The sequence below is a fragment of the Scyliorhinus torazame genome, chromosome 17, assembly GCF_047496885.1.
Source record: "Scyliorhinus torazame isolate Kashiwa2021f chromosome 17, sScyTor2.1, whole genome shotgun sequence".
In the NCBI taxonomy this organism is placed as follows: Eukaryota; Metazoa; Chordata; class Chondrichthyes; order Carcharhiniformes; family Scyliorhinidae; genus Scyliorhinus; species Scyliorhinus torazame.
In genome coordinates this window covers 16438688-16465067 of record NC_092723.1, presented here as the reverse complement: position 1 = coordinate 16465067, position 26380 = coordinate 16438688, and the positions used below count along the sequence as shown (strand labels likewise).

Genomic DNA, 26380 nt, shown 5'->3' with positions numbered 1-26380 from the left:
CCGGTGCAGACTCGATGGGCCGAATGGCCTCCTTCTGCACTGTAAATTCTATGAAATCTATGAAAATGTCCAGGAAAAACTGTGGGCTAGATAATCTCCATCACAAAATATTGGTTATAATAAATTTCACTGTAGGCCATTTTAAGTTCTTAATATTAGTGCTGCTTTGGGCCATGAAGGGTTCGGCATCTTTGATGAGCAGATTGTGCTGTCGAATCAATGAAGTGCATCCCTGCACGACCGCACCCCATGTATACTTGTATGCTGAAGTGCAGATCTCTACTTTGTTATTACGCTTTCACCTTTTTCTGTGTAAAATGATTTTAGGTGGTGATGCGGCAGAGGATGAAGAGGTTGATGTCACGTCCGTAGACCCTATTGCTGCTTTCTGTAGCAGGTAGATAACTGCAAATGAATCTACGCTGTATAATGGGGAAGTGCATCAACTTAGATTCCAAACTGCGGAATTCTTCTCCGCCGTCTCAGTACATTGTCAGGAGTGCTTCAGAAACCTTGTTTCAACTTCAAATTGTCCTCTTCCTCCTGGCGTTTTAGTAGAATTTAAATTTTTTTTTTACTCCTCCTTGGGATGTAATGACGCTGGCAAGGCTGGCACTTCAATATGTCTGAGAGTTGCAGGCTATGTACAGTGGGCAGTCATTTTTATCATGCAGGGAAAGTGAGTCTCCAATATAGAAGTACTGTTCCATCATTAATGTAATGCTACGTGCTTGTATCCTTGGATACATGTTGCGATTATGCACCAAGCGAGAAAATGTGGATGCATCACTTTGTAAAAGAGGTTTTTGATTAATTTAAGGGCGTCACTGGCTAGACCAGCATTTCTTGCCCAACCCTAATTGTCCTTGAGAAGGTGGTGGTGAGCCGCCTTCTCGAACTGCTGCACTCCATGTTGTGTAGGTACACCCACAGTGTTAGAGGGGGAGTTCCAGGATGTTGACCCAGTGACTATTTCCTAGTCAGAATGATGTGTCGCTTGAAATGAAAAATGAAATGAAAATCGCTTATTGTCACAAGTAGGCTTCAAATGAAGTTACTGTGAAAAGCCACATTCCGGCGCCTGTTCGGGGAGGCTGTTACGGGCTGCTTGGGAGAGGATCTGTTGTTCCCATGTATCTGCTGCCCTTGTCCTTCTAGATGTTAGTGGTCCTGGGTTTGGAAGGCACTGTCTAAGGAGCTTTGATGAGCTCCTGCAGTGCATTTTGGTAAATTGGACACACCGCTGCTGTGCGTCAGTGGTGGAGGGAGTGAATCTAAGCAGATGGCGTGTCAATCAAGCGAGCTGGTTGAGCTTCTTGGGTGTTGCTGGAGCAGCACTCATCCAGGGAAGTGGCGTGTATTCCATCACATTCCTAGCTTGTGCTTTGTAGATGGTGGCTGGGCTTTGCAGAGTCAGGAGGTGAGTTACTCACTGCATGATTTCCTGCCTCTGCCTCTCTTGTAGCCACAGTATTTATATGATTGATCCAGTTATGTTTCTGATCAATAGTAACCGTTGGGATGTTGACAGTGGGGGATTCAGCGATGGTAATAGAATAGAACCACTACAGTGCGGAAGGAGGCCATTCGGCCCATCGAGTCTGCATCGACCCTTCGAAAGAGCGCCCAATCCCAGCTCTAGCCCTGTATCCCCACCCAACCGTTGGACACTAAGGGGCAATTTTGAGTGGCCAATCTACCTAACCTGCACATCTTTGGGCTGTCGGAGGAAACCCACGCAGACACGGGGAGAACGTGCAATCTCACACAGATAGTCACCTGAGGTCAGAATCGAACCCGGGTCCCTGGCGCTGTCATGCCACCCCCCTAATGTCAGCTAATGTCGAGGGGGCGATGGTTAGATCCTCTCTTGTTGGAGATGGTCCGAGTTCTCACTCTTGATTGTTATTCCACAACATCTGCAGGGAAGTGTGCAGTTCATTACTGGAGTGTGTTTGTACTGGATTGGTGTCATGTGTGCTATGGTCTAATAGTCTACTGGACGTGGATGAAGAACTTGATGGTTTCTTTTTTTAAATAGAGTAACCAATTCATTTTTTCCAATTAAGGGGCAATTTAGCGTGGCCAATCCACCTAGCATGCACATCTTTGGATTGTGGGGGTGAGACCCACACAAACACGGGGAGAATGTGCAAACTTCACACGGACAGTGACCCAGAGCCGGGAGTCGAACCCGGGTCTCAGCGCCGTGAGGCAGCAGTGCTAACCCACTGCGCCACCGTGCTGCCCCTAGAACTTGATGGTTTCTGTTGCTCATTGAATATTTCCTCGGCAAGAATTGGAGCCTTCAAGAAGGTTTTAAACAAAACTATATAACTTTCCGGGGACAAGGAATCTGCAGTTGCCCAATCGTGAATTCACTGGAATGTACTATATCAATGATTAACTGCACAGCCTTGGTCACTTCATATTTGTTTTTTTTCTAAATTTAGAGTACCCATTTATTTTTTCCCCAATTAAAGGGCAATTTAGTGTGGCCAATCCACCTAACCAGCACATCTTTGGGCTGTGGGGGTGAAACGCACTCCCGACACGGGTGGAATGTGCAAACTCCACACGGACAGTGACCCAGGGCCGGAATTCGAACCCGGGTCCTCAGCGCCGTAGTCTCAGTGCTAACCACTGTGCCGCCGTGCTGCCCCACTTCCTGTTGTTATTTGTGAATAGAACAGTTAATAACTTGGGGTAATGTTGGTGGTTTCATGTGCTGTTTTCTTTGTTTTGCCTCAGTGATGAAGAGTTTGAAGACTGCAAAGCCCTGCTCTACCTCCCAATATCTCCAGAAGTGGAGGATCCTGAAGAGAATCCTTATGGACCTCCCCCTGAAGCAGTACAGGTGCGATTTGAGAAAAAGACCATAACTGGGAAGAGGCTGCATGAATGGTTATTTAATATTGCCGGAAAAAAGACACGCTGTCAAAGCTTTTTGACTTGCACTCATCAGGATAGAATCATAGAATTTACAGTGCAGAAGGAGGCCATTCGGTCCATCGAGTTTGCACCGGCCCTTGGAAAGAGCACCTACTTAAGCCCACAACTCCACCCTATCCCTGTAACCCTGTAATCCCACCAAACCTTTTTGGACACTAAGGGCAATTTAGTGTGGCCAATCCACCTAACCTGCACATCTTTGGACTGTGGGTGGAAACCGGAGGACCCGGAGGAAACCCACGCAGACACTGGGAGAACGTGCAGACTCCACGCACACAGTGACCCAAGCCGGGAATCGAACCCAGATCCCATGCGCTGTAAAGCAACAGTGCTAACCACTGTGCTACCATGGTCTTTTCTCATGCGATATAAATGATTGCTCCCTATGAAATTTGGCATTCATGGGTCTGTCTTGGTGAGTGCAAGATGAAAAGCTTCGACAGCATGTCTCTTTTTTCAGAAATACTTTGGTTATTTAATATTTGGATTCGATGTCATGATGTAACTATGTTTATGGTAGGGAGAAGGTTTATTATCCTGAGATGAGCATTCCATTGTAGGGGGGTATCAGGTGGGTAGGCATTTCAATATTTACGCAGTGTTAAATATTTTTAATAATGTTCTGGGTTAATAATATTTTATGATTCTATGTCTGAGTAATTTCAGGCATGAAAGTGTAGTAAACTTGGGAGGAGTGGGTGAGTTTGGATCTGTGGATCCCAAGCCTTGACACCACTGGAATTTCCCTTACCTCTTGTTTGGCATCTGTTGTAGACTCATTGATAGAGGTTGATTGCTATCATTTAGCAACCATTCTATTATCATTGCAACATGTGACTGCTGAGCATGGTAGAAGGTGAACTAGATAGATCTTGTCCTTTTTTGTCTCACAATTCTGATATTCAACATTCAAAAATGAAAACTGCTGCTTGTGCATCAGGACAGCACTGAAGATACGATTGATATGACTTTTTTTTGGTCAGAGTGCATTTCCTACTATTTTATTTCTTCCCTTGTTTATATTTCTTGCTCTAATTTCTGCTCCGTGTCTTAGATTAATGCTCCGTAATCTTCCTGGCCTCTGCCCTCACCATTCCCTCCCCACCCCATTGCATCCAGCAGCACAATCTCAGCAGTAAAAGAACACATGTCACCGGTTGAACAAGAGCAGGGGCATTTCTCCCTGACGTCCTGGTCAATATTTATCTCTGTCAACATCTAAAACCGATGATCTGGTTGTTACCACGCTACTTTTGAGACTTTGCAGTGCACAGATTGACTGCAGCACAGTAAGATAGTGGTTAGCACAATTGCTTCACAGCTCCAGGGTCCCAGGTTCGATTCCAGCTTGGGTCACTGTCTGTGGGGAGTCTGCACATCCTATCCCTGTGTGCGTGGGTTTCCTCCGGGTGCTCCGGTTTCCTCCCACAGTCCAAAGATGTGCAGGTTAGGTGGATTGGCCAAGCTAAATTGCCCCTTAGTGTCCAAAATTGCCCTTCGTGTTGGGTGGGGTTACTGGGTTATGGGGATAAGGTGGAGGTGTGGGCTTGGGTAGGGTGCTCTTTCCAAGAGCCGGTGCAGACTCGATGGGCCAAATGGCCTCCTTCTGTACTGTAAATCCTATGATAATACATTTCCTATATTAGAGCAGTGACAAGACTGCAAAAGTGCACTCAATTGGTTCAGGGACATCTTGAGGTTCTGAAAGGCGCTATATAAATGCTGGTCTCTCGTGGAATCTTGATTTGTGTAGTGTCCTTAATGCAGTCGAGTACCTTGAGACAGCTCATCGTGGCATAATTAGAAAAGCAGCATACATTTTATTAGTAAGTGAAACAATGGAATACTTTTATCTCTTGAGGGATGGTGGGGCGGGGGATATTGGTGGTGGATGCTGATTCTAATCTCGAGTTTGTCCTAGAACAATAGCAGGATCCTTCGCCGGGCTACCAGGGATGCAAAGGCCAGAACTCCGGCCTCTTTCGGCTCCTGCACTCCCGGCTCGTCCAATACCCCAAATAATGCTATCCCCCAGCTCGGCTTGACCTGGGTGTTCACCACTTTGGACATAGTCCTCGCAAAGCCCCTCCATCACCCCCCCAGCACGGGCATGCCCAGGACATGCGGGCGTGATTTGCTGGGCTCCCCGAGCACCTCGCGCACCTGTCCTCCACCCCAAAAAACCTACTCATCCTCGCCCCTGTCATTTGCGCCCTATGGGCAACTTTGAACTGTATTAGGCTGAGCCTGGCGCAGGAGGAGGAAGATTAACCCTCCAGCTCCTCCTCCCACTTACCCTTTAACTCCTCCACTGAGGCCACCTCCGCCTCCTGCAGCTCCTGATAGATCGGCAAGACCTTGCCTTCTCCAACCCATACACCCGAAATCACCCTATCCTGAATCCTTTGTGCTGGGAGCAGCGGAAATTCCCTCACATGCCGTCTCACAAATGCCCTCACTTGCATGTACCTAAAAGCATTCCTGGGAGGTAACCCAAATTTCTCCTCTAGTGCCCCTAGGCTCGCAAAAGTCCCATCGATGAATAGGTCCCCCATTCTTTTAATCCCAGCCTGATGCCAGCTCAGAAACCCCCCATCCATCCTACCCGGAACGAACCTGTGGTTCTCTTGTATCGGGGACCAGACCGAGGCCCCCACCTTGCCCCTATGTCGCCTCCACTGCCCCCAGATCTTCAGAGTCGCCGCCACCACCGGACTCGTGGTGTACCTTGTCGGCGGAAGCAGCAACGGTGCTGTCACCAGTGCCCCCAGACTTGTACCCACACAAGACGCCACCTCTAGCCTCTTCCACGCTGCCCCCTCTCCCTCCATTACCCACTTACGGATCATCGCCACATTAGCTGCCCAATAATAGCCACACAGATTCGGCAGCGCCAGCCCCCCCACCCCCCCCCTGTTCCTGCAAGGCTCCAAAAACACCCTCTTCACTCTCGGGGTCTTATTCGGCCATAAGAATCCCATAATACTCCTGCTTACCCGTTTTAAAAAAAGCCCTGGGGATTAGTATGGGCAGGCACTGGAACACAAACAGGAACCTCGGGAGGACAGTCATCTTGACCAACTGCACCCTACCTGCCAGGGAGAGTGGCAGCATATTCCATCTCTTGAAGACCTCCTCCATCTGCTCCACCAACCATGTCAAATTGAGCTTGTGCAGGGCCCCCCAGCTCATAGCTACCTGGATCATCAGGTATCGGAGGCTCCTCGCCGCCCTCTTCAGCGGTAGCTCGTCTATCCCCCTTCCCTGGTCCCTCGCATGCACCACAAAGAGCTCACTCTTCCCCACGTTGAGCTTATAGCCCGAGAAGTCCCCAAGCTCCCTGAGGATCCGCATAACCTCCGCCATCCCCTCCACTGGGTCTGCAACATATAACAACAGGTCATCAGCATATAACGACACCCGGTGTCGTCGTCTCCCCCCCCGCCCCCCCCCCCCCCGCCACCGCCCGGACCAATCCCCTCCAGTTCCTAGACTCCCTCAGTGTCAGTGCCATGGCCAGCAGCTCAATTGCCAGTGCAAACAACGAGGGGGATAAGGGGCACCTCTGCCTCGTCCCGTGGTACAACCTAAAGTACTCCGACCTCCGCCGGTTCGCAGCCACACTCGCCACTGGGGCCCTATATAACAGCCTGACCCATCTTATGAACCCTTCCCCGAACCCAAACCTCCCAAGCACTTCCCAGAGATTCTCCCACTCCACCCGATCAAAGGCCTTATCCGCGTCCGTAGCCGCCACTACCTCCACTTCCCCCTCCACCGAGGGCATCATGATCACATTTAAGAGCCTCCGCACATTCGTGTTTAACTGCCTGCCCTTCACAAGCCCAGTCTGGTCCTCATGGATCACCCCCGGGACACAGTCCTCAATCCTCGTAGCCAGCACCTTCGCCAACAATTTAGCGTCTACGTTGAGGAGTGAAATCGGCCGATACGATCCACATTGCAATGGATCCTTATCCCGCTTCAAAATCAACGAGATCAGCGCCCGGGACATTGTCGGGGGCAGGGTCCCCTCCTCCCTCGCCTCATTGAAAGTTCTCACCAGCAACGGGCCCAGCAGGCCCAGGTGCTTTCTGTATAATTCAACCGGGAACCCGTCCGGTCCCAGGGCCTTCCCCGCCTGCATGCTCCCCAATCCTTCAACCAGCTCCTCCAGCCCAATCGTCGCCCCCAAACCAGCCACCTGCTCCTCCTCCACCCTCGGGAACCTCAGTTGATCCAAGAATCGCCGCATCCCCTCCCCTCACTCCGGGGGCTCAGACCTATGCAGATCCCCAAAGAAGTCCCTAAATACCTTGTTTATTCTCTCCGCACTGTATTCCCCCCTCTATCTCTAATTCCACCAATCTTCCTCGCTGTCTCCCTCTTACGAAGCTGATGCGCCAGCATCCGGCTCGCCTTCTCCCCATACTCATATACCACCCCCTGCATTTTCCTCCACTGCGCCTCTGCTTTCCCTGTGGTCAATAGACCAAATTCCATTTGGAGGCTTCGTCGCTCCCTAGGCAGCCCCTCCCCGGGGGCCTCTGCATAGCTCCTGTCCACCCTTTATATCTCCCCCACCAATCTCTCCCTCTCCCTCCTCTCTCCTCCCTATGGGCCCTAATGGAAATGAGATCTCCCCTAACCACTGCCTTCAGAGCCTCCCAGACTCCCCCCACCTGCACCTCCCCATTGTCGTTGGCCTCCATGTATCTTTGAATACACCCCCGGATCCGCCCGCACCCCCCCCCCCCCCCCATTATCAAGCTCCCTGCCTCCAATCCGGGATCCGACCCAACATATGTTTCATAAATCCGGCATCATCCCAATTCGGGGCATATACGTTCACCAGGACCACCCGCGTCCCCTGCAACCTACCACTCTCCATCACGTATCGACCTCCATTATCAGCCACAATATTCATCGCCTCAAACGACACCCGTTTCCCCACCAGTATCGCAACCCCTCTGTTCTTCGCATCCAGCCCCGAGTGAAAGAGCTGCCCTACCCATCCCTTTCTCAGCCTGACCTGGTCTGCCACCTTCAAATGTGTCACCTGGAGCATGACCACGCCTGCCTTCAGTCCCTTTAAGTTCGCGAACACCCGGGCCCTCTTGACCGGCTCATTCAGGCCCCTCACATTCCATGTTATCAGCCGGATCAGGGGGCTACTCGCCCCCCCATCCCCCCCTCCCTTGCCGACTAGCCATCCCCTTTTTTAGGCCAGCCACGTGCCCGTGCCTCCCCCACCCTCCAGTCTCCCAGGTGGCGGACCCCTGCCCCGACTCCCTCTTCTACCTCCAGCTCCCCTTTGGCCAATACAGCAGCAACCCAGTCCCCCCCAGCCCCCCCATTACACTCCCGTAAGTCAGCTGACTCCTGCTGACCCTGGCCACTCCCGCCATTCCAACGATCCCCCAGTGTGGGAATCCCCCGCCCTCCCCCGTGCGCTCTCCTCCAGCACCACCCTTCCGCCAAGGCCCTGCCCCGCCCGCCCTTAGCACGGGAAAAAGCCAGCGCTTTCCATCCGAGCTGACCCCGCCCCCTCTGGCGCAGCTCCTTTTTCTGCGACCTCACCCCAGCTCCCCATCCCCAGGCCTCCACCCCCCTTCATCAGCGGGGACCTGCCCCTACAGTACCGGAGCCCACACTCTCTCACAGCCCCCACATCATATCCACTCACCCCTTCCCCTTTCCCCTCTTCCCAACCTGAAACCAGAAGGAGAACACCCCCAAAATACAGTAAAACCCCCCCACAACAAACCCTCAGTTCGAGTCCAGCTTTTCAGTCTGAATAAAGGTCCACGCATCATCTGGCGTCTCAAAGTAGTGGTGACGGTCCTGAAACATGACCCACAATGGCGCTGGCTGCAGCATTCCAAACTTCACCCCCTTCCGATGGAGAACCGCCTTGGCCCGATTAAAACCAGCCCTCTTCTTGGCCACCTCCGCGCTCCAGTCCTGGTAGACACAGATCTTCGTATTCTCCCACCTGCTGCTCCGTTCTTTCTTCGCCCATCTCAGGACGCACTCTCTGTCCATAAAGCGGTGGAACCTACCACTACAGCCCTTGGCAGTTCGTTGGCTTTAGGCCTCCTTGCCAGGACTCGATGAGCCCCATCCAGCTCCAGGGGCCTCGGGAAAGCTCCCGCACCCATCAGCGTGTTGAGCATTGTAGCTACATATGCCCCAGCGTTAGACCCCTCCACTCCTTCAGGGAGACCTCGAATTCGAAGATTTTTCCCTCCTCGACCTGTTCTCCAGGTCCTCAAACTTCTGCCACTTCTTGTGTTGCGCCTCCACCTTCACCGCCAGGCCCAAAATCTCGTCCTCGTTCTCTGAGGCCTTCTGCCGCACCTCTCGAATCGCCACCCCTTGGGCCTTCTGGGTCTCCACCAGCCTTTCGATCGACGCCTTCATTGGCGCCAGCATTTCTGCTCTCAGCTCCGCAAAGCAGTTTTTAAGGAACTCTTGCTACTCCCGCGACCACTGCGCCCACGTTGCTTGATCTCCACCCGCCGCCATCTTGCTTTTCCTCCCCCGCTCACTTCGCTGCTCCAAAACCACTTTTTTGATCGCTCCACTCCTGGTCCACTCCATACAGTGCTGGGGGAACCTTACTATCACCGTCCCACACTGGGAACCGTCGTACAAGTGCCGCTGGGGCTCCTCAAAACGGCCCAAAAGTCCGTTCTTGCCGGGAGCTGCCGACCGTGCGACCTACCTAGGCATAGCCGCAACCGGAAGTCCTACTGCACTAGCTTCATGACCGAGACTGGTCAACCAAATGTACGCAGGATGGTTCTTAAGAGAGCGAGTTAAATTGTACTTTTGTATGACATCTGTGTCTTGGCAGAATTCCGGAACTGACGACCTGAGCAACCCAGAGAAGAAGCGGCAGGCATCCACTGATGGATCGCAACCCCCAAAAAAGAAGCCCAAGATGACCAATATTGAGCTACAAGGAGTGCCCTGTGATGGTAACTGGTTTACCTGCTACTCATTAGACCTGTTAACTGCACCAAATTTCTCAACCTCCTCCCAATTGGTGTCAACACTTCAAAAGTAATTCATTGGCCGTGAAATTCATTGAGATGTCTGATGGGTGTGAAAAGATGCTATGGAAGTACAAGATTGTTTTGTTTTGATTCCTTTTCTGAAGGCACTGACCCCCCCCTGCTGGAGTGATTCCAGGAGTAACAGTCATACGCCAATACCTCATCCAAGTAGCTATTCCTAATGGGCGTGTGACAGCAGCTGGTTGGGAAATGGAAGGGATCACAACTGAAGCTGATAGTCTTACTTTTCCTTCTCAGTTTAGCGCAATTCCTGCCGGAGTTGTTGGCTAGTAATCACGAATGGAAAGCTGGCCGAGTTTCACTGCTTCCCTCTCACCCATGGGTTCTCAGGTTTTGATGCTCATTGTTCATTATTACTTCTAGAGTCTAGACTATTGCAATGCACTGATGACTGGCCTCCTGCAACCTACCCTTGCTCATCCAAAACTCTACTGCTAATGTTCTAAGTCACTCTAAGTTAGGAGAGCAAAGAGGGGGCATGACAAAGCACTGGTAGGTAAGATTAAGGAGAATCCAAGATAATCTGTAAGTATATTAAGGTGAAGAAGATGACCAGGGAAAGAGTAGGGTCCCAAGGGGGCAATCAGCAGTTGGAGCCGGAGGACATTGGAAGGGTGTTAAATGAGTACTTCACATCTAACTTCACTTGGGAGAAGGAGGCTGTAGATTCAGAATTCGGAGAGAGGTATTGAGGTTCTTGAACAGTTTGGCATAGGGAGTGAGGAGGTACTGGAGGTTTTGGCGGGCTTAAAAGTGGACAAACCCCTAGGTCCGGATCAGCTGTATCCCAGGCTGCTGTGGGAGGCAAGGGAGGAAATTACAGGGGCTCTGACCCCAATTTTGTTTTTAATTTGAAGTGCCCAATTCTTTTTTTTTTCAATTAAGGGGCAATTTAGCGTGGCCAATCCACCTACCCTGCACATCTTTGGGTTGTGGAGGCGAGACCCACGCAGACACGGGGAGAATGTGCAAACTCCACACGGACAGTGACCCAGGGCCGGGATCGAACCTGGATCCTTGGCGCCGTGAGGCAGCAGTGCTAACCACTGTGCCGCGGACACAAATTTTTAATTCCTTTCTGGGCGTAGGGGAGGTGTCAGAGGATTGCAAGGCAGCTAATGTAGTTCCACTTTTCAAGATGGGTGATAGAAATAGAGCGGGGAATTACAGAGCAGAGAGTCTCACATCAATGGAAGAGAAAATACTGGAGAAAATTCTGAAGGAGAGAATTAATCTCCACTCAGAGAGGCAAGATTTGATTAAGGACAATTAGCATGGTTTTGTCAGATAGAGGTCATGCCTAACAAATTTGATTGAATTTTTCGGGGTGGTGATTGGGTGTGTAAACGAGAAGTCTTATAACACCAGGTTAAAGTCCAACAGGTTTATTTGGAATCACGTAGCTCCTTCACAGGTGACTCACCTGAAGACAGAGCTGTACTCTGAAAGCTAAGTGATTCCAAATAAATCTGTTAGACTTTAACCTGATGTTGTAAGACTTCTTACTGTGCCCACCCCAGTCCAATACTGCCATCTCCACATCATGTGTTAATGAGGGCAGCACGGTGGCGCAGTGGTTAGCACTGCTGCCTCACGCCGCCGAGGTCCCAGGTTCGATCCCGGCTCTGCGTCACTGTCCGTGTGGAGTTTGCACATTCTCCCCGTGTTTGTGTGGCGTACCACAAGGATCTGTGCTGGGTTCCTTATTGTTGATAAACTATATAGATGAGAGTGGCAGGGTGGAATGATAAGTTTGTGGATGACACTTCGATTGACTGGGTGGTTAATAGGGAGGAGGAAGACCTTGGATTGCAGGAAGATGTAGACGGGTTGGTCAAGATTTAATTTTCAGGTGAAATTGACGGGTTTACTTTTCTCCTGCAGAAGTTCACCCATTGCTGGGTGTGAAGGGCGACGGCAAGTCGAAGAAAAAGCAAGCGGGCCGGCCAAAAGGAACGAAAGGTAAAGAGAAAGATTTCATTAAGTCGAAAGCCTTCAAAGGGGACAGAGGTCAGCCTTTGGAAGGAGCAGTGAAGGGCAAGGAACTGGCGGAAGTGGCTGAGCCACCCGCAGGTAAGGACCACGGTGGGAGCACCCGCAGCTTGCCTGGCACCTGTGCTTTTCTCCCTGCCTCCTCACCCTTCCACTCCCTCTAGTTTCTGGTCCTGCTTTTGCATGTTTGAAGCGCATAGAAGTATTTGCGGCCGAGAAACGGGCCACCTGGTCATTGCTGGTGCTTGTGCTCCGACGTCATCTCACCCGACCAGCACATCCTGCCACCCTCATTTGCTTGTTTTGCTTCCCATCAAATGCATCCACGCAATTTGTTTCCAGTGTTTTTGTGATGCAACAGAGGAGGCCAATTATTCCATCGGCTGGCCCTTGGAACGATCCAGCCAAATAGTTCTGCTACCATGCTCTTTCACCTTAGGTGTGTAATTTTTGCCTCGTGTCCTTCCTAAAGTGTGGTGCTCAGAAATCATTACAATACTCCAGCTGGGATCAAACTCAACTTTTATAAAGATTGAGAATAACTTGCTTGCTTTTATTCTTTATGTCTCTATTTATAAATAATTTATAAATAATCAGCTTTTTTGTTATTTATCTGCGTATAGTAGTCGTTTTAAACCATTTATGGGGGATTTTTCTACATATAGGCATACCACTTGCCTATAAGTTACTAAACGGGAGTCCAAGTTGACTCAAAATTGATCATGTCCAAACAATGAAAACCACAATTAATGTAGCTTGTAGACTGTTCAACCATATAGCCCAAACAATAGAACACAAGGCTCTGGAGTGATAGTGTTTTGGTCAGAGCACGCCTTAAATACTGTGTCCAGTTCTGGCCCCCAATAAACAATGAAGACACTCAAGTGGTGGAGACAGTGCAATCGAACCGCAAGACTGATTTGTAGGGGTCAGAATTATGGAAGATGGAAGAAACTTGGGTATTTTACCTTGGAGTGAAGGTATAGAAAAAGGAAAATTTATGCTTCAGCCCATTATATCTGTGCTGGCTGAGAGAGCGATACAGTCAAATCCCACCTTCCACCTCTTGGTCCTTGGTTCTCATAGAATTTTTATCATACAATTTACAGTTCAGAAGGAGACCATTCGGCCCATCGAGTCTGCAATGGCCCTTGCAAAGAGCACCCTTCCTAAGCCCATACCTCCACCCTATCCCCGTAACCACACCTCACCATTTTTTGACACTCAGGGCCATTTAGCATAGCCACCTAACCTGCACATCTTTGGACTGTGGGAGGAAACCGGAGCACCCGGAGGAAACCCACGCAGACACGGAGTGAGAGTGCAAACTTTGAACAGAAGTTCAGAGCAAGCCGGGAATCAAACCTGGGACCCTGGAGCTGTGAAGCAAGGTTCTGTAGGTTAGGGCATCTCAAGTGCATATCCGATTGCGCTGAGGGTTTCTGCCTCCGCCCGTTAAGACTGAGTTCCAGATTCTACCATCCTCTGCGTGAAAAATTACTCATTAGCTCTCTTCTAAACCTTCCAATAATTAACGTTAAATCTATTAACTCTTTGCTAAAAGAGTACCCACGCTCCTTATAATTTTATACACTTCAATTACTTCCTCGGCTTTTTCTGTTCCAAGGGAAACAACCCCAGCCTATCCAATCTTCCCTCAAAACTAAATTCTCCATTCCTGACACCATCTTCGTAAATCATCCTCTCGTGTGAACACACCCCTGACCATGCCAGAAGACTGGAGGATAGCAAATGCTGTCCCCTTGTTCAAGAAGGGGAGGAGAGACAACCCCGGTAACTATAGACCAGTGAGTCGTACTTCTGTTGTGGGCAAAGTCTTGGAAAGGTTTATAAGAGATAGGATGTATAATCATCTGGAAAGGAATAATTTGATTAGAGATAGTCAACACGGTTTTGTGAAGGGTAGGTCATGCCTTACAAACCTTATTGAGTTCTTTGAGAAGGTGACCAAACAGATGGATGAGGGTAAAGCAGTTGATGTGGTGTATATGGATTTCAGTAAAGCGTTTGATAAGGTTCCCACGGTAGGCTACTGCAGAAAATACAGAGACTTGGGATTCAGGGTGATTTAGCAGTTTGGATCAGAAATTGGCTAGCTGGAAGAAGACAAAGGGTGGTGGTTGATGGGAAATGTTCAGACTGGAGTCCAGTTACTAGTGGTGTACCACAAGGATCTGTTTTGGGGCCACTGCTGTTTGTCATTTTTATAAATGACCTGGAGGAGGGCGTAGAAGGATGGGTGAGTAAATTTGCAGATGACACTAAAGTCGGTGGAGTTGTGGACAGTGCGGAAGGATGTTACAAGTTACAGAGAGACATAGATAAGCTGCAGCGCTGGGTTGAGAGGTGGCAAATGGAGTTTAATGCAGAAAAGTGTGAGATGATTCATTTTGGAAGGAATAACAGAAAGACAGAGCACTGGGCTAATGGTAAGATTCTTGGTAGTGTGGATGAGCAGAGAGATCTCGGTGTCCATGTACATAGATCCCTGAAAGTTGCCACCCAGGTTGAGAGGGTTGTTAAGCAGGCGTACAGTGTGTTAGCTTTTACTGGTAGGGGGATTGAATTTCGGAGCCATGAGGTCATGTTGCAGCTGTACAAAACTCTGGTGCGGCCGCATTTGGAGTATTGCGTGCAATTCTGGTCGCCACATTATAGGAAGGATGTGGAAGCAATGGAAAGGGTGCAGAGGAGATTTACCAGAATGTTGCCTGGTATGGAGGGAAGATCTTATGAGGGAAGGCTGAGGGACTTGAGGCTGTTTTCGTGAGACAGAAGAAGGTTAAGAGGGGACTTAATTGAGGCATACAAGATGATCAGAGGATTAGATAGGGTGGACGGTGAGAGCCTTTTTCCTCGGGTGGTGATGTCAGCACGAGGGGACATAGCTTTAAATTGAGGGGAGATAGTTATAGGATAGATGTCAGAGATAGGTTCTTTACTCCGAGAGTAGTAAGGGTGTGGAATGCCCTGCCTGCAACAGTAGTGGACTCGCCAACACTAAGGGCATTCAAATGGTCATTGGATAGACATATGGACGATAAGGGAATAGTGTAGATGGGCTTTAGAGTGGTTTCACAGGTCGGCGCAACATCGAGGGCAGAAGGGCCTGTACTGCGCTGTAATGTTCTATGACCAGACCCTAACTGTGGTTAACTAGCGTTTTATGCAAATCTAGCATAGAACCAATTGGCTCTTATATTCTAGGTCCTTGACCAGTAAAGGAAATATTTTGTATGCCTTCTTGGTCGTGTCATCACCCTGTCCTGCTACCATCAAGGGTCTGCGGACAAGAACTCCGAAGACCCTCTGTTCCTCTACACTTCTCAATATCCTATCATTTATTGCTACCACCAAGTCCATTACCTCGCAATTCTCAGGATTGAATTCCATTTGTCACTTTTCTCCCAACTGATCAACCAGTCCCATTGGTATCTTCCTGAGGTCTGCAGCTATCCTCCTCACTATCAACCACATACCCAACTTTTGCATCAACTGTGACTCCTTAAACTTGTCACCTGCATTTAAGTTTCTATCTTTGATATATACCAAGATAGCAAGCAACCCAGCACTGAACCTTGTGGAACTCCACTGGGAACAAAAACATTTGTCACCATAACTTTTTGCTTCCTGCCATTTGGCTAACTTGCCACATTCCCTTTGATCCCGTGAACAATGTCCATGTGGGACATTGACAATATCCAGCCAAGGGGCAACCTGATTTAAGATTCAGAATTAAGGGTCTGTGGTTGGGGGGGGGGGGGGGGGGGGGGGGGGGGGGAACTAAGGGGTGGGAAACTACGTCAGATTAAATGATGGGAGTAAATAATGGGCTGCAAATAGTGGTTAGCACTGTTGCTTCACAGCACCAGGGTCCCAGGTTCGATTCCCGGCTTGGGCCGCTGTCTGTGCGGAGTCTACGTTCTCCCCGTGTCTGCGTGGGTTACCTCCGGGTGCTCCGGTTTCCTCCCACAAGTCCTGAAAGACGTGCTTGTTAGGTGAATTGGACATTCTGAATTCTCCCTCTCTGCACCCAAACAGGCGCTGGATATGGGTGACTAGGGGATTTTCACAGTAACATCATTGCAGTGTTAATGTAAGCCTACTTGTGACAATAATAAAGATTATTATTATAAAAAGGGACGGGAGTTCAAAATAATAAATGGTACTTGTACAACTAAAGACCCAAAATTCTTCACACTGCAAATATCAGCATGTAGTATCGACTTGAAGATAGAATATTGAAGGCAACATAATGCATGTTACAGTAGAGGGACTTTGACTTTTTATCATAAATTAAGATGTAATGAATGACCTCAACTGTAATTATTTAACCATGTAATGTGATTTGCAAGCTGATGCCCACCTATGAAGAGAGATTTAATTTCTAGTGTTAATCTACGAGAATGTTAAAATGATGGTGCTTTCCAATCACTGCACCGTCCATCTCATTGCTTTCGGTGATTAGAGATTGTGCTGACTCGACAAGAAGGTGTGGCCAGCACAACGCTTTGGTGATGGGGCAGTGGGAAAACATGTAGCAAATTATATTTGGGATATCCAAATTTCAAAGAGCTGGATTGTGCTTCACGGAGAGTTTGTTGCGTGGCTGAAGAGTCCTGGGAGAGCATCAAGATGTCAAAACCGCACACGCCATTGAGAGTCCTTCGAATAATATTCAGAACCAATCGCCAGCTTTATGTTGCATTTCTCCCAGACATTCCCCCCCACCCCCCCACCCTTGTTTGATACAATTTGGCTTGAGAGAGAGAGGTGTGTTTGAACCGTTTGCTCTCTCATCTCTTTCTCTTGACGGATCTCCTTCCATAACAGCTTGCTAACCATTCATTTATGAACCCATATTTGAAAACCACTGTCATATTAATACCAGTAGATGAGCAAGTTATTTTAGTGTGGTCCCATTTGTGGCCGGAATTAGGAAAGTGCACTAATTCTGAGAGCTTAGTTTCATTTTTGCGGCCTGCTTCCATTTTTCGAGTTTTAATTCCTCTCTCCTTTTCTGGGTTTCCAGGAGGAGGTGTTATTTCAGACCTGCTATGAACGTGGACGATGGTGAATCTTCATCCCTGAGATTGTCACGCTGCTTTTGTACTTTTTAGTAGTATGATGCAGCAGCTAGAAAGAGTATGGCTCTTGGGCAGTTTGTCGGCAAAGGCATAAAAGAACCTTCATGAACCGCGGGAGTGGGTGGCCCCTTCATCCCTCCTCAAATTATGGGCATTGGAAAAAAAAAAGAAAGTCAGCCAATTGAAGGTCTTGGGCAGATCACCAGGAAACCCCAAACTGATGTGTAATTTCTGTCTTCAGATGTCATATGGTGACGTTACTTTTCATTTGGAACCGTAGCAGAAAGGCATTCCTGGCTGAAGAGTGAACATATACGGCAAAGTGCACAAAACTGTTTTTGGTTTCATTCATCCACCAGTTTTACATTTGAAGTAATTATCGATGGTCATTACTTTCGTATGCTGCAAGATCACAAGACTGATTGGTCAGGTTCATCGAAAAGATCCATGCTGACCAGTTCCTGAGGCTGACCGTCTCTGCTTCTCCACTTGCATTTTTTTTTTTTTAAACAAACGATTTTTGGTCATTCTTGGATGCCTGAGTGTTTGTATTCTATTTGGATGAATATCTTTTGTATTGGGTTGTTGTATGACAAGCCGACAGTGAAAGGCTAAATATTGTAGCTTTTGCTTTTATTATTTCTTCATCCATGAGCTGGGCTGTTAACATTGTTTTGGGCTGTAATTGAAGTGAAGTGGAGGTTGCTAGTTCTTTTTTTATATCTTTCTCTTGCCCCTAGACTTTCTACGTCTTGCTCTGCAGTGCCCTCTGCCGCTCGCAGCAGAACCAGCTGCCACCGTCCCAATCCTACCAATCTGTACCAACGCCGGCAGGCTGCACCTAATCAGAGCACTGTCGTAACGCCGCACCCCCTAACAGTGTTGAACCCTGAGGACCTGAAATTTCCCCGGGGTTTCCACTGGTCTAATTCTGGTAGGAGACCAGCAGGTGACAGCAATCTGTCAGCACCTTTGTTCTAGGTGGGGACCTGATGTGGGAGTGGACGGCCAGTGCACCCAGCGGCGAGCGAGCTGGACCAGCATCCAACAGGCCAGTGGGCTCAAGGCCTGACTAGCTGTAAATCCGCTCCTTAACACAATAGAGGTCATTTGGACCATCACTGCATTGGGTTGCAGTGGACCTTTCTGTCTCTTTCTTCTGCCTCTCCTGCATGGGAGGAATAGAGTCAGAGATTACGAAGGCATGGGGAAGGCAAGTTCCCAAAATGTACCCTCCCATTGATCTTGGGAAGTCCTGGACAGCACCGTCAGGGACGGCTTGAATAACCTTGGGGTCGAAGTCTCCAAATGGGAATGTCCCATCTCCTTCCATTGTTCAGCTTGTAGAGAACAAGAAAAATCACCCCAAATCTAAAGACAAAAGGGAGAAAATCTGATGGCAAACTGCAATTTAATCTTTTGTATAATATCTAAAAAAATCTTTCTAAAATTCTCCAATGATTAAATCTTTTGACTAATTCTCATTTGTTGACCCTCACGATTTGAAGAATGAAGATCTGCTTTAAAGCTCCACGACTCTCTACAAGAACTCTTGATCGCTTGGCCAGACCCACAGGTCACAGCTAATGAGTGAGTTGGTGTGTTTTACACACCTGGTGTGATGTTCTCCCTCTGCCTCGTTCCAATGCACAAACAGTCCAAAGATCCTCACAGTATCCTAACCTTGCCCCCCCCCCTACGTGCACATTCAAACCCCGAGCTTTCTAAAATGTCAGCCTCCCCACACTCGTGGAACTGTGCATCACCAAGCAAAGCCTAATCCCATGTACAAAAATCCATAGCTCCCCGTTTCCTTTCAGTAATACCAATGGTTGTTCAAAGCAACTTGGCCCTGGAGTATCTGCCCACTGTAAAAAGCAGCATTCACAGCTGCAGACCGCGTACAGCGGCATAAACCGGTTCCCAAACCCAGAGACAGAACAAGAATATGACTTGCGCAGTAGCATGCTGAATGATTCTAAAAGCTACGTGGTTCTCTTATCCACATCAAGATACCCAAGAAATTAGTTGTGGTTCCACTTCTGTAATGCAATACCCTCGCGACACAGATGCAAAGATTCAGTCCTCATTTCGAGTGGATATTGTGGTGGTGAAAAATTAATTTCTGTTCAGACTCCACTGAATACCATCGCTCGGGAGAAAATGAGATTCAACTTGGCATTGATGTACTTTGTATTTAAAAAAAAAAAAAATAGTTAAAAAGCCACAATTAAATACGTGCCCTTTAATTCTAAATAGAACAAGTAACATGGTATTTACAGCACAGAAACAAGCCCACTTGACCCAACTGGTCCATTGCCAGTGTCCATGTTCTGCACAGGACTCTGGTCTCCTCTCTTCAGTCAACCTCATCCTTTCTCCCTCCCATGTTTATCTAGCCCCCAATAGGTGCATCTATTAACTTCTACTTGTGGTTGCGAGCTCCATATTCTGTTTCTCTGTCTTCTGTTATTAAAAGTTATACCTGTTTATGTAAACTTGCATTAACGGGAAAGATTTCGAGACAGGGACAAGAATAATGCAACCCATTTAGTCCCTTCTACATGGCAGTAGGCATGTTCAAAGGTATCTTGTTTGCAATGTGACATCAGTCGCTTGTACTACAGTTTTTATTTCTTTTATTTAAAATGGTTCCTCTTCTGAATTGTCCGAAGGAACCTGTGTTTCTGTTTGACTCAAGAGGAAGATAAACAATTAGTCAATGGTGTGGGGAGAAAATAAAGTATTCCTGCTGTTTCTTTTTTTAAAAAATTGATGGTACCAATATCTGGGCAATGGATACTTTCAGATGTGAGTTGCGCTCGATTATGAACGTTTTGGTGACTCCCGTGACATTGTCATTTCAAGGCTGGACAGTTTCTGCCTCTTCTCCTGGGACACTGTAGTGTGATGCACCCGGCGTGTGGCCCCTGGGCTGGTAAGAAATGCCTTGTGTTAGACCCAGCGGCCACTGACCTTGTAAACAGCTGTTGTTGTTAAATCGCCTCTTCCATTTGGGGTTGGACTGTTTTGTAAAGATTTTTTTTTAAATGGCGATCGAACCATGCCTGCTCTATCCTCTGCTGCATTCAAATTGGATGGGTCACCAATGCAGGTCATTTCTTTTCAAGGAATGTATCGTTGACTCGAGTGGGTTGAGGGGACCTGATATTTGGTAACCAATATTGTTGTACAGAACACAAATGCGAGGATGGTTTGAGCAATTGTGTATAGTTTTTTAAAATTCCTGTAAATAATAAACATTAACCTGGTTTTAAGTGTGTTTGGCACTTTTTAAAAAAATAATAGTTTCTATCATCAGAAAATTGTGCCAGTGTGTTATCAACATTCATGACTAGAAATGCTTAGTGAGCCCATGCCTGGACTTGATAAGTCATTTGTTCTTGCACAAGAGTTTTCATGCTTTGACTGTCCGATATAGAAATCCAAGAGGCTGGCGAGAGCAATTAGGAATTAAATGAAATTACTATAAGTAAGAAGATATTGGAGGAATTAATAAATATGATAGGTCTCTGGGACCTGTCTCTGGATCCCAGAGTGTTGAGAGAGTTTGCTATAGAGATAGTGGATGCATTGGTGATCATCTTCCAAAGTTCGACAGATTCTGGAATGCTTCCTGAAGATTGGAAGGTAGCAAATGTCACCCCACTACGTAACAAGGGAGGGAGACGGGAAACCAGGAACTGTTAGCTTTAGAACATAGATTATACAGTGCAGAAGGAGGCCAGTCGGCCCATCGAGTCTGCACCGACCCACTTAAGCCCTCACTTCCACCCTATCCCAATAACCCCATCTAACCTTTTTTTTGGTCACGAAGGGCAATTTATCAGCCAATCCACCTAACCTGCACTTCTTTGGATTGTGGGAGGAAACGGGAGCACCCAGAGGAAACCCACGCAGACACGGGGAGAACGTGCAGACTCCGCACAGACAGTGACCCAGCGGGGAATCGAACCTGGGACCCTGGTGCTGTGAAGCCACAGTGCTATCCACTTGTGCTACCGTGCTGCCCCTTACATCAGTAGTAGGCGGAATGCTAGAATCTGTTATAAAGGATGTGATAAATGGACACTTGGTTAATCATGAACTGATTGGGCATAGTCAGTGTGGATGTGCAAATGGAAAATAATGTTTGATAACGAGTTCTTTGCTAACAAAATTGATAAAGGGGAGTCAATGGGTGTCACCTATTTAGATTTTCAGAAGGCTTTTTGATAAAGTCCCCCACAGGAAGTTGATTAGCAAAGTAAAAGCGCATGGGATAGGAGGCAATATATGACATGGATTGGCTCGCAGGCAGAAAGCAGTGTAGGAATAAAGGGGTCATCCTCACGTTGGCAGGCTGTGGCTAGTGGGGACTGCAAGGATCAGTACTTGGACCCCAGCTGTTCACGATATACATCAATGGTTTGGATGTGGGGACTAAATATATTTCCAATTTTACGAATGAAGCAAAGCTAGGTGGCAATGTATGTTGAGGAAGATGTAAAGCAGCCACAGGAGGATTTGGACAAACTTAGTGGGCAAGAACATGGCAGATGGAATATAATGTGGGAAAAATGTGAGGTAATCCATTTTGGTAGAAGGAACAGGCGGAAGTATATTTCTTAAATGATAAATTAGAACGTATAGATGTACAAATGGACCTGTGTGTCTGTCCATAAGTCACTGAAGGCTAACGTGCAGATGCAGCAAGCTTTTGGGAAGGCTAAAGGAATGTTAGCTTTTGTTGCAAGAGGATTTACGTACAGGAGTAGTGAAGTCTTGCTTCGATTGTATAGAAGTTTGGTTAGACCACACCTGGAGTACTGTTTGCACCTTTGGTCTCCTTACCACAGGAAGGATATTATTCCCATAGAAGGAGGGCAATGAAGCTTCACCAGACTTATTCCCCTGGTTGGGGAGATTTTGGGAGCTTTCAAGGCACATCTTTTGGGATTTGTGGGAGGACACTGGAGCACCGGGAGGAAACCCACGCAGGCATAGGGAGAACGTGCAGACTCCGCACAGAGTGACCCAAGGGTTTGGATACCGATGCTTAACCGTACATCTACCCACAGCTTGAAGTTGCTGTGCCACTGGTGTATAAATGATAGCCAGCACCAGTCGCTCCACCATCATTTAGTTATCGAATTCTCACCCAGTGCTTTGTGCATCTACAGACTTACTAACGTTGTCACGGTGCAACCTCAGCTCCATTGTTCCCATTGTGTTGATGGTTGATGTAACAAAGACTTATTAAAATTGGATTATCCACAGCTCTTCTCCCCTTGCCCCTCCCCCCTTCCTGAAGAAATGCTGGTCCCTTGTGCTGGTATCTACCTGATCCTCGCCTCTTTTCATTTCCTGATTCATCCGGCCAGCTGCCAGGATGTTGTTAACACCTTGCCACCGGAACTGGAGAATGCCACATTTAGTGGGCTCTTGTTGTTAAGTGCCAGCCCCTGCAGCAAATCCTGTGGACTGGGCTGGAGGTCTGAGTTTTATTGCAAGATTGACAAAGAGGCGCGCGTGAGTGACTGCAAGTTGACAAATACCTTGTGCCTGGTCAACCAAGAGTGTGGCCTGATCGCTAAAACCACCACTGTGGGTGCCACCCTCAGCATTAGTTGCCTGGACGCGACCATCAAAAGTTTAGGAGCTTCCGACTTCATCTTTGTGTGGAAGATCGCGAGAGGCATCGTGACGACGGATAAATATCTCTTCAAAATCTTCCTCTTGAAGGATACAGAAACACCGTGGATGATTATCATAAAGGTATCGATTTGCTTTATTGAAACTCCTGTCCACTTGTATCAGGAGTATGGTGGGATACTCTACACTTGCACTACCACCACCTCAAGGGAAATTAGGGGGGACAATAAATGATGGCCTTGTCAGCCCCACGTCCAATGAGCCAAATACAATAAAAAGCCTCACCCACGCCTGTGGTCGCTTGTTCCACATTCTAACCACTCTGAGCGAAGACATTTCTCCTCGTTTCCCAACTGGGTTTATTGGTAACTCTCCTATAGTTGAGAGGTCGGTTAGCTCAGATGGCTGGTTAGTGATGCAGAGTGACCCCAGCAACCAGTGTTCAATTCCAGCTGAGGTTACCATGAAGGTTACCTTCTTAACCTTGGCCCTGGTCTGAGGTGTGATGACCCTCAGGTTAAATCGCCACTGGTCAGTTCTCTCTCAAAGGGGAAAGCAGCCTCTGGGGACTGTGGCACTTTCCTTTTTGATTCCTTTTTGAATCCTTTGGGATTCTGCCCCCAGCTAAAACATTCCCTTCCCATCTACTCTGTCTAACTCATGCATAATTCTAAATGCATCCCATCTCTTCCCTTTCGTAAAGAAAAAAAACCCAAACTGCTCAATTTTTCCCAATAGCTGTAATCCCTCAGTTCTGGTGCCAACCTTGTAAATCTTTTTCACACTTTTCACTTCTTTTCAGAGATGGATCCTGCACGGCACTGTGGTCTGACCATGCCTGCCCCAATTTTAACGTAACCTCTGCTCCTTTTTAATTCTATAGTCATGGAAATGATCCCAAAGCTTTGTTGCATATTTAATAGGTTTGCTAATTTAGGAAGCTGTTGTGAGTGGATAGTAATCTTTATTGTCACAAGTAGGCTTACATTAACACTGCAATGAAGTGACTGTGAAAAGCCCCTAGTTGCCACACTCCGGCGCCTGTTTGGGTACACAGCGAGAATTCAGAATGTCCAAATTACCTAACAGCACGTCTTTCGGGACTTGCAGGAGGAAACCGGAGCACCCGGACGAAACCCATGCAGACATGTAGAACGTGCAGACTCCACACGGTCACCCAGGCCGGGATTCGAACCCGGGACCCTGGCGCTGTGAAGCAACAGTGCTAACCACTGTGCTACTGTGCAGCCCAGTTCACCTGTATCCCTAAATCCTTTTGTTATCCTACCCAGATTTGTATCTGAACTCCGTGGCTCCATAGCCATTAATACTCTTGGTTAGTGGGGATTTTGGCAGGGATTTTCGCTGTCATGTCAGAGGTCCTGGAAGGGAGGGTGACTGTGAGTCCAGAGGTGGTAATATTTGGAGTGTCGGAAGATCCGGAAGCCCGGGAGGGGAGAGAGGCCGACGTTTTGGCGTTTGCCTCCCTGGTGGCCTGGATACGGATTCTGTTGGGATGGAGGGACTCGGAGCCTCCAAAGTCGGGCGTTTGGGTCAGCGACATGGCAGAGTTTCTCAGGTTGGGGAAAATTAAGTTTGCCTTAAGGGGTTCACTATAGGGGTTCGCTCTGAGGTGGCAGCCGTTCATCGACGACTTCAAGGAAAATTGACCGTCAGTGGAGGGGCGGGGGAGATTAGGGGAGGGGAAGCATGAAAGTGACGAATAAGAGCAGGAAACCTAATGAAGGGAGAACCGTGAGATGGCGTAGTTACATGGACTTATAATACTAGACTTCGGCTCCTGGCAGGAACCTGTGTTGGAGAAACAGGAACCACCATAAAATGAGCCCACAGGTAAGCTGAAATGCTTTTATGGCCAAGTGAGTTTACAATGAGTAGGGGTCGTCTCTCAGTGGAGGGATTCAAGTCACCAATGCTTAACTACTATGTAAAGCCAGTATGTGATTTAACTGTCTGATTTTGCATTGGGAGGTCTTGTGGCAAAGTGGTAGTGACCCTACCTCTGGATCAGAAGCTCCAGGTTTGAGTCCAATTCCAGGACTTGAAGGAGCATTCATGATGCTCATCGGGCTGATGATCAGGGATAATAAGGGAAAACTGTGTGCGTGAAGGTATGCTGTAAAATAAATTGAACCGGGCAAAGTGTTATTCTGAGTGGCAAATAGAAATTGCCTGAAATCTAAGCCAGAGACCAAATATCTTATCCTTTTAATTCACCCCAATGAAGCCTACCCTTCCCTATACCCCCACAATGTCAGGAACCTGTGCGCTGGAGCAACTAATGTGATGTGTCCTTGGGATAAGTATTTATAACCAACAAAGCAAACCTCGGAGCGAAAGCCAGTCTTGCTTTCCATATTTTTTTCCATTTGGTACAAGGTGGCCAGTACACATGATTTGTCTTATTCAGCAGATTACCCTCATTTTCGTTCTATTTGGCATGGCATGCAGCACAGTGGTTAGCACTGGGACTGCGGCGCTGAGGACCCGGGTTCGAATCCCGGCCCTGGGTCACTGTCCGTGTGGAGTTTGCACATTCTTCCCGTGTCTGCGTGTGTTTCACCCCCCCACAATCCAAAGTTGTGCAGGTTAGGTGGATTGGCCACGCTAAATTGCCCCTTAATTGGAAAAAAAAATTGGGTACTCTAAATTTAAAAAAAAAAAATTTTTTTTTTTCTTAGATACTAAACAGTCATGTTTTAAATGTCTGTGTATTTGGAGTACTTTTTGTTGTGCCTAATATTGACAACGTGCGCCTCCCCCCAATCTCTTTCACCTTCTGCCATTAAAGGCCATCGAAGAGAAGCATGCTGGGACATACATGTGCCAAGTGCAGAACACAAAAACGATGCAAGTTGTCAAGCGAGTACTCATTGGTGTTCGAGTCATTCCTGAAAACTTGGTGCAACTGAATTATTATGAAGTCTTGTCACCTGAGCAAAAGGAGGAGATGCAAATTCTTCAAGGAAATCCAGTGACAAAGAAGAAGAGGGAATCATTCTGGGAAAAAGTAAAGGCTCTATTTAGCAGTGCAAACTTGGCCACTAAAGTGATTGCCAGCGGTTTGGCAATCGGTGGAGGTTTGGCTTTAGTTTTTGGGGCCATATTTCTATGTATGTCAAATGAGTGAATGTTCTATAAATAAATTAGATTTTTATTGACGTTCGCTTGACAAACTTTTGTCTGATGAGCATTGGTGCACTATGGAGTGATGAGGTACAACTTTGCCCTCGGCCCACCTCCCTGAAGTTCTGACATGGAGATATTGGTGAGGATGAGGGAGGCATATCCTTTAAAATGTGGGGAAGATCAGCAGCCAAATCGCAGATCATTCCCTCTGGCAGCCTTGTCGAGCCTCGGAAATGGAAATAGCTGGGAAAATATGATATTCATGGTCTGTAAACACTTAAAAACAAAACCGTATCCTTTTGAGTCTCGCCTCAAATGACATGGAAATTCCAAACAGGATGTTTTAGTGCCATGTTGTAAAGCATCAATGATGTGGAGATGCCGGCGTTGGACTGGGGTGAGCACAGTAAAAAGTCTTACAACACCAGGTTAGAGTCCAAC

General features: G+C 47.8%; 2 protein-coding genes across 6 annotated transcripts in view; both read left to right on the top strand.

Moving 5' to 3' along the window:
* Positions 1–20412, top strand: part of rbbp5 (retinoblastoma binding protein 5) — a 50220-nt gene extending 29808 nt beyond the window's left edge. For 2 of the 5 annotated variants that reach the window (XM_072480108.1, XM_072480111.1), the window contains 5 exons: positions 328–397; positions 2752–2857; positions 9812–9935; positions 11919–12107; positions 17080–20412. In XM_072480108.1, coding sequence (XP_072336209.1) covers positions 328–397; positions 2752–2857; positions 9812–9935; positions 11919–12107; positions 17080–17108 — 518 coding nt within the window. In that variant the 3' untranslated portion in view covers positions 17109–20412. The remainder of the gene's footprint in view (positions 1–327; positions 398–2751; positions 2858–9811; positions 9936–11918; positions 12108–17079) is intronic. The other 3 variants (XM_072480113.1, XM_072480112.1, XM_072480110.1) reach the window with 3 other exon arrangements.
* A 2038-nt stretch (positions 20413–22450) lies between these two features.
* tmem81 (transmembrane protein 81) lies at positions 22451–25940 on the top strand. Its single transcript, XM_072481919.1, has 2 exons — positions 22451–22912; positions 25602–25940. The coding sequence occupies exons 1-2, from the start codon at positions 22451–22453 to the stop codon at positions 25938–25940; spliced, it is 801 nt and encodes a 266-aa protein (XP_072338020.1).
* The last annotated feature ends 440 nt before the right edge of the window (positions 25941–26380 follow it).

Coding starts and splice junctions, on each gene's coding strand:
- tmem81 (XM_072481919.1), top strand. CDS start 22,451: ATGCTGGTCCCTTGTGCTGGTATCTACCTGATCCTCGCCTCTTTTCAT. Junction 22,913..25,601: donor CGTGGATGATTATCATAAAG/GTATCGATTTGC, acceptor CTGCCATTAAAG/GCCATCGAAGAGAAGCATGC.